The sequence below is a fragment of the Eptatretus burgeri genome, chromosome 6 (assembly GCF_056783735.1).
Source record: "Eptatretus burgeri isolate ZD-2024b chromosome 6, Ebu_testis_v1, whole genome shotgun sequence".
In the NCBI taxonomy this organism is placed as follows: Eukaryota; Metazoa; Chordata; class Myxini; order Myxiniformes; family Myxinidae; genus Eptatretus; species Eptatretus burgeri.
Window position 1 is genome coordinate 26389723 of NC_140966.1, and position 9005 is coordinate 26398727.

Here is a 9005-nt window from a genome sequence, read left to right on the forward strand (position 1 = left end):
CAGACAAACACACAAATAAACACACAAACAAACACACAAACAAATGGAGGCGATCAACATACTTGTCAAAATTTTTTTTTTTTTGCCAAGTATCAAATGAAAAAAAAAATCACTCATGGAGCAACATTTGGCAAAACAGCACAAAGTAGAATGGCACTCAGGAGAGCGCATACCTCTCCCAGGTCGGACAGTTCATGTTTTGTCTCGCACTGATCGACTGGATACGAACCAAAATCTAATCCGCTTGTTCTTATCACCTCACCAACTCATCCATCTTGTTTTGTCATAACTCATTCATAACCATTTGAAATATTATGCGATATACCGTTGATGGCTTCATCCCTCAATGGTGAAGAATCACTTTTTTTTTTTAAATCCTCATCCAGATCCGGATTCCGATCTTCACCAAAATCGAATCAATTCTTCCTTATCAAACACCCAACCTGTCCACCAAATTTAATCCGAATCCGTCCACAACTTGAGATATCTTGCTCACAGACAGACAAACAGATAGACAAACAGACAAACAAACACACACAGACAGGGGTGAAACCATAACCAATCAAGCAACCTACGGTGGCAGAATTGATAAAACCTAGGCGCAGAATAATCTGTGCCCGGCGGCCTCAGGACCGGGCATTTGGGAGGGACCCGAGTGCTTCCCCTCATGGCGAGCCTCGAACCCTGAGTCCGTAAACAATATTAGCAAAGCAGCTCGAGACAAAAAAAGGATTGCTTAAATAGCTGGATGATTGCAATATAATAAGGAGGAAATCCATGATGTAATTCAAGTGTCAAGAATGAAATTAAGTTCGAGTAACGAGGAGGTTCCATTTTAGTATAATTAAAGCGGTTAAGGCATTTTCTTGCCATTTCCAAATTTGTTCTCAGCTCAGTCATCCCTTGTTTCGTACATGGAACTCTCAGGAACGTCCTAAACAACGAAACATATGGAGTTTGTCAAACAACCCTGGCCTCAGCCATACAATGACTCAGGCATACAATATTAATGATAATTATATAAACAGAGCATAACTTTATTTTTTGGCTGCCACCCACCTTCTTCAATATTTTCTCGAAGCCCAGGAACATAACCCCCTTATTCCCACAGGAAATTAGTTTCAACTATCGTGGTTTTGAATATTGTGTCATTTTACAGGAGTGTAACCCCCGCAATATTTAAGGGTTTACTGGATCAACAAATATACACTGACAACTGGGAGAACGATAAAAGAGCAGGGAGGTACAAAACAATTAAAAAACAGAAGAAAAAAACAAGAGTTGGACAGATTGGGTATAGATAAAGAAGGCTCATTGGAATGGCTAAGCTCAACTGGGATGGAAAATGAATCACAATAAATGCCAAAAACAAAGGACACTATACGACCTGAAAACCTGCAGATGGAAATAATGCAACACACACACACACACACACACACACACACACACACACACACACACACACACACACACACACACACACCACTTTAAGTCTGTTATTTCTCTTACCTGCCCACCAAGGATCCACTTTGCCACTTGTACAAACTGCTCCTCTGAAGTTTTGCAGGCATTGCTTTGCCAACGAAATGCCCTCACCACATTGTCTGTATAACCAATGACAAGCTCACACAGCCCATCGCCATCTGTATGAATAAGTACACATGACACAGCATCATCCCAGAACCGAATACAGGTTGGTTTCAGCTAAAATGTGTCACCCTGAATGTTAAAGCAACCTTGTCAAAGTAAAAAGTTTTGAAACTAAAGTGCTGGTTTGATTAACTAATTGGTACATCAGTCTACAGTCTGACAAAGGCATTATATATATATATATATATATATATATATATATATATATATATATATATATATATATATATATATATATATATATATATATATAGTGATTGCAGCAGATTGGAGCATACGCGGCTTGAACTCAGGACCTTTTGGATCCCAAGCCACAACCCTAACCACTACGCCAATGATATATATACATATAGGAGGATATATATATACATATAAATAAATATATATATATATATATATATAAATAAATATATATATATATACAAACATATATATCTTCTTATTTCAGCTGCTCCTGTTCGGGGTCGCCACAGCGGATCATCCGTATGATCCGCATAGTGATTTGGCACATGTTTTACGCCGGATGCCCTTCCTGGCGCAACCCTGGTTGCCTCTTACGACACAGGGATATGGTACACCTATTTTAACCGGGGTATACACCGGCCCAGTGCACTGGTACTCATTTCGCCGACCTCGGAAGGATGACAAGCTGAGTCAACCCCCTGGTGTATTAATTCAGTGGCCCAACGGGGCTTGAACTCAGGACCTTTTGGATCCCAAGCCACTGCCCTCACCACTGCGCCAACACCAGGCTCATATATAAATATATAAAAAAATATATATATAAAAAAAAATATATATATATATATAAAAAAATATATATATATATAAATATATATATATATATATATATATATATATATAAATATATATATATATATATATATATATATATATATATATAAATATATATATATATATATATATATATATATATATAAATATATAAATATATATATATATATATATATATATATATATATATATATATATATATATATATATATATATATATATATAGTGTTACGGCTGTGGAAATTCGCATTACACCATAAAGGGCCCTCAGGTGAGATATCTCCATAGGTACATGTGTAGTTAGCCCAAACCAGTTGTATAGAGGGAATTTATGTGATCCATCTGGGCTGCAACGCTTTGAGTTAGCCATTTTTCTGTTCTATCTTTTATTTCAAACAAACAGCATCTCAACAACTACGCCATCCCCACCACAGTGCCAACCACACAACAACAACTCCACACCACCACCTTCGCCTTTTCCTTCACAACCTCATCCCACATCATCGCTTCTACGGCCATTCTCGCGCTGCATGTGAACACTGAACGTCGGGCTGTCTCGGGCCCGTTCGGCGATTGGTGCCGAACGCACCGAGCCGCGAGCGCGAATGGCGGCCTTTCCGAGGGGAAAATTCGGATCAGAAATGCTTCACGCCCACTTCCCCTCCGTCCAATGGGTGAACGCGAGGCGGCTTGGCCGCGCCTCCAAGCGCGCATAGGTGAAGTCCGTTTATGCAAATATGCGGATCCAGGGAGGTTCACGCCCCTTTTTGCCTGACCAATGGCTGAACAGAGGGTGGCGTGGCCCCGCCTCCAATCGCATTTTGATCCGCATATTTGCATATCGGCTTCTCCTGCCGGCGATAAAGGCGCGAGAATTACCAGGTCGAGGGGAGTTGCTTTTGGAGACAAGGAGCGTTGCGTTGGTGGAGTTGAGTCGAGTGCGCGCGGTGGAGCTGCAGGCGGCGGGTCGGGGCAAGGAAGCTCGGGTCCAAGGCAAGGAGGACGGCGGTCGGCGACGAGGTTGCGGTGTGGGGGATCGCTCGTCTCGTCGCGGGACCCAAACCAGCCAGCCATTCCCCTCCCCCAGGGCATCAACAATTTCCCCTTCCTCCCGCGCTGAGATAGTGCAAAAGGGGGGCCCCGTTCCTCCCCCACCCCAAATGTGGTGCCAACAAGCACGCCAGGGGCATGGAGTCGGGGCACAGCGGCGCGGACACTTTGCGGCTTGCCCGCCAACGCATCACGAGGACGCGGGTAAGACCTCCCCGGTCTCGCGGACCTGGCCGCTCCTCCAGGCCACGCGCACATTTGGCCTACGGGCCTGTCTGCCTCCTTGTCTGTGAGGGTGACTTCTTTCTTTTGCTTTTGTGTAAATGTGTGTTGGCGCCGTCTGTGAAGTAGAACTGTTTAAGTGTTCCCGTGTGTACGCGTGTAGTCGGTTTTAACCCTTCCTTTGCTTTCTATGTGCATTTTGATTATTGTGGTTGTATATACGTGCTTTCGGTGTGCCGCGGAATAAAATGCTTGCTTGTTGAACTGTGCCCGTTTCGCTTCGTCTTTTCTCCATTTGAAGCTCCATCTTGCATCACGTAAGGGGTTCGTAGTGGGTGCAACATCCCGGTAATTAATCGGAACAGTCAAGGCCGACGATAACACCGCTCGGTTATCACTGTAGCATGGAACGGACCGCTTAAGCGGTTCGTGTCCGGATTCAGCCTGTGGCGTGGTACGATCGCCCAGTAGACCACTCGCGCAGGTACTTAGGTAGATCGAATTTGGCGAGCAACCCTATCCTGCGCGGGTGGGCAATTGGCACGATCGTGGTGAGGTTAAACCCCCACCCGTGACTAGCTCCCGGCGTTGTTCCTCGAAGGTCACGACTGAATTGTCCGTCCGGTGTGCAACGTGCCGTGATTCGAGTTACATGGCTGTTCGCATGCCGGCGGGCGCTAATTCGCAACTATATATATATATATATATATATATATATATATATATATATATATATATATATATATATATATATATATATATATATATATATATATATATATATATATATATATATATATATAGCCTGGTGTTGGCATAGTGGTTAGGGTAGTGGCTTGGGATACAAAAGGTTCTGAGTTCAAGCCGCGTTGGCCGCTTGAATTAATACACCAGGGGGTTGACTTAGCCTGTCATCCTTCTGAGGTCGGTGAAGTGAGTACCAGTGTACTGGGCCTGGTGTATGTCCCGGTTAGAATAGGTGTACCATATCCCTGTGTCGTAAGAGGCGACCAGGGTTGCGTCAGGAAGGGCATCCGGTGTAAAACCTGTACCAAATCATTATGCGGATCATCATGGATGATCCGCTGTGGCGAAGAAGAAGAAGAAGAAGAAGGAGAAGGAGAAGGAGAAGGAGAAGGAGAAGGAGAAGGAGAAGGAGAAGGAGAAGGAGAAGGAGAAGGAGAAGGAGAAGGAGAAGGAGAAGGAGAAGGAGAAGGAGAAGGAGAAGGAGAAGGAGAAGGAGAAGAAGAAGAATATATATACACAAGCCGGTTGGCGGCAATGGTTCGCTGAGCATGGAAACTATAAGATATAGAGCAAAATGGATGTCATAAAGCAGATAGGGAATCACCTTACGATTATGCATATTAAATCTCATCCAGTTCCAACTCCTGATAACTACTCGGTATCCATTTGAATGAAAAGTACCGAAAATGCGGTTTGAAATCGGAAATCCCCAAAGTTCGAGAGGGTGCTGTGGGTGAACAAAGATCTAAATCGAAAATCCGGCTCGATCGTTTGTGCACAATGTATTCCAGACGATTAGTGTGAATTTTCATGACCATCCAACCATAACCGAGGAGGAGTAGCATTTGGCGCGAAGGCACCTCCAGCTCTCGCATATGATCGATTTTTGCACTAATTGACCTCTGACCCCTGACCTAAGCGAAATCTATCAATTTGTCATGAGGTAAAGTTGTAGTACTCATTGAGTACCACGAACCTGCAGTTTCATTCGTATCGATGCACTCACCTGGTCGATAGGGGCCCTTCAATTTTCACCAATTTTCGCGCATACCGTAATTGTAGGGGGTGCTGCAGGTAAAGTATTCCATATATCACAAAAACCAGAATATATTGGATAGAGCATCACCTGTAGATCATTCGTGCCAAATTTCATAACCCAACGTGGGATAATGGCTTTCGGAATCGATTTCGGGTGAACGGTACCAATTTTGAAGGTTTTTCGGTTGTTGCTAGGGAACCAAAGCGTCCCGAGCAACCATCACAATTTCCAAAGCACTATGTCAAAAGATGTACCTACCACTCGAGTTTGGTCAAAATCAGCCCACGTTTACTACCAATTATGCTGATGACAAACGAACAAACATCCAAACAAACAGACAGAATTACTGACAATAAGGGTCACCAATTTCAGCGACCCAATATATACATATATATATACATACGTACATATATATATATATATATATATATATATATATATATATATATATGTATATATATATATATGTATATATATACATACATACATACATATACAGAGGGGAGAACAAGTATTTGATACACTGCCGATTTTGCAGGTTTTCCCACTTACAAAGCACGTAGACGTCTGTAATTTTTATCATAGGTACACTTCAACTGTGAAAGACGGAATCTAAAACAAAAATCCTGAAAATCACATTGTATTATTTTTAAATAATTAATTTGCATTTTATTGCATGAAATAAGTATTTGATACATCAGAAAAGCAGAACTTAATATTTGGTACAGAAACCTTTGTTTGCAATTACAGAGATCAGACGTTTCCTGTCGTTCTTAACCAGGTTTGCACAGACTGCAGCAGGGATTTTGGCCCACTCCTCCATCCAGATCTTCTCCAGATCCTTCAGGTTTCGGGGCTGTCGCTCGGCAACACAGACTTTCAGCTCCCCCCAAAGATTTTCTATTGGGTTCAGGTCTGGAGACTGGCGAGGCCACTCCAGGACCTTGAGATGCTTCTTACGGAGCCACTCCTTAGTTGCCCTGGCTGTGTGTTTCGGGTCGTTGTCATGCTGGAAGACCCTGCCACGCCCCATCTTCAATGCTCTTGTTGAGGGAAGGAGGTTGTTGGCCAAGATCTCGCGATACATGGCCCCATCCATCCTCCCCTCAATACGGTGCAGTCGTCCTGTCCCCTTTGCAGAAAAGCATCCCCAAAGAATGATGTTTCCTCTTCCATGCTTCACGGTTGGGATGGTGTTCTTGGGGTTGTACTCATCCTTCTTCTTCCTCCAAACACGGCGAGTGGAGTTTAAACCAAAAAGCTCTATTTTGGTCTCATCAGACCACATGACCTTCTCCCATTCCTCCTCTGGATCATCCAGATGGTCATTGGCAAACTTCAGACGGGCCTGGACATGCGCTGGCTTGAGCAGAGGGACCTTGCGTGCGCTGCAGGATTTTAATCCATGACGGCGTAGTGTGTTTGTTATGGTTTTCTTTGATACTGTGGTCCCAGCTCTCTTCAGGTCATTGACCAGGTCCTGCCGTGTAGTTCTGGGCTGATCCCTCACCTTTCTCATGATCATTGAGGCTCCACGAGGTGAGATCTTGCATGGCGCCCCAGACCGAGGGAGATTGACTGTTATCTTGAACTTCTTCCATTTTCTAATAATTGCACCAACAGTTGTTGCCTTCTCCCCAAGCTGCTTGCCTATTGTCCTGTATGTAGCCCATCCCAGCCTTATGCAAGTCCACAATTTTGTCCCTAATGTCCTTAGACAGCTCTCTGGTCTTGCCCATTTTGGAGAGGTTGGAGTCTGATTGATTGAGTGTGGATAGCTGTCTTTTATGCAGATAACGAGTCCAAACAGGTGCAGTTAATACAGGTAATGAGTGGAGAATGGGAGGGCTTCTTAAAGACAAAACTAACAGGTCTGTGAGAGCCGGAATTCTTACTGGTTGGTAGGTGATCAAATACTTATTTCATGCAATAAAATGCAAATTAATTATTTTAAAATCATACAATGTGATTTTCAGGATTTTTGTTTTAGATTCCGTCTTTCACAGTTGAAGTGTACCTCTGATAAAAAAAAATTACAGACCTCTACGTGCTTTGTAAGTGGGAAAACCTGCAAAATCGGCAGTGTATCAAATACTTGTTTCTCCCCACTGTAGATATATATATATATATATATATATATATATATATATATATATATATATATATATATATATATATATATATATATCAATAAAATAATTACCATGTCAAGTCATAGCTCTAAAATAATTGTTTGATCAACAAGTTCAAAGCAATACATCGTGAAACATAAGTAAATTAGCACAAGATTATACGTATGAAGGTAACATAAAACAGCAGAAGTGTTTTTTAGTTTTGATACGAGTGAACAGAAGCATCGCTTCATGTCCACTTCAACTGATTGCACGATTGAATTTAAAAAATAATTTTCAGGAAAATAATTTACTGAGATGGTGTGTTCTGTCAAAAGAAAAATAATTTGGTGCACCACACTGGTCAACTTTGAACTTCTCTATACAAGCTGAGCACAAATCTACCACCATGTCTCAAAAAGACCTTTTTAGGTCGTCTCTTCGAGCATGACCTTATAATATGGGTGTCGATGTTCTTCGATCCGTCCGTTCACAATGAAGTTTAAGCAGGAGATCTGGTCATTAGTGATCCTGATAGAGGTCGATGAGACGTACACGATGGTATGACTTTCAAGGTCACCGAAGGTCAAGGTCAAGGTCACGAGCCTTTTGAAGTTGCGAAAATGACGATTTTCAAATTCTATCTCCTCCTACATTTCTCAAGCAATCTTGAATTTGATTGTGGCATATGAATGTATGGGACAATATCTAAATTTGGTCGGGACAGATTTTCGAATTTCACTTTCGTTTTCGCGTCACGTGACTTCAAAGTTTGCAAAAACTGCCCTACCTTCAGGATTCTCTACTGGGCATGGTAAAAGTTAGTGAATGGTGTCATTGCATAGCAGCTGACCTTGTATATTTATACATTTTCCGCCGAAGGTGCAAAGTTTCAAAACCCGAAACGTAAACGTCGGCATTTATTTTCAAAATATAATTTTGTGCGTGCGTGCCAAAATGCCGAGTCATCTTTAACCAAACTTTGCAGTTCGAGCTGCGCAGTGGAACTGTGCAGTAGTCTTTGGTCATAACTGAACATTGGGAACTTGTGGTATTATAGAGATGACCGTCACCCCCACACGGGGGGGAATTTTTAGATCTGTAACCACTGCAATGGCTCCAAGAGGTTCCATAGGTGATCTTCCAATGGGAAACCCCCATTTAGTGTAGTAGATAGTAGAAAAATCGTGCAAATTATGATACAAGCATCAAATTTGGCATTTATGTTCTGCAAGGCTCTCTGATCAAATCTGCCTGATTGGCCATTTGAAAATCCAAATTTTGAAAAAAAAAAAAAAAATTTTTGAAGTCACAGCTGGCTGAAATTCTTGAAGCGCAAGTGAACATCCCAGACAGAGAACCAAGGGGAGATGCAGTCATCATTGATGGCT

General features: G+C 42.3%; 1 protein-coding gene across 7 annotated transcripts in view; it reads right to left on the minus strand.

Annotated features, from left to right (window-relative positions):
• ITFG2 (integrin alpha FG-GAP repeat containing 2) overlaps positions 1–9005 on the minus strand; it is a 106609-nt gene that overhangs the window by 64302 nt on the left and 33302 nt on the right. For all 7 annotated transcript variants that reach the window (XM_085884359.1, XM_085884361.1, XM_085884362.1 and 4 more), the window contains exon 5: positions 1510–1643. In XM_085884359.1, the coding sequence (XP_085740485.1) occupies positions 1510–1643 (134 nt within the window). The remainder of the gene's footprint in view (positions 1–1509; positions 1644–9005) is intronic.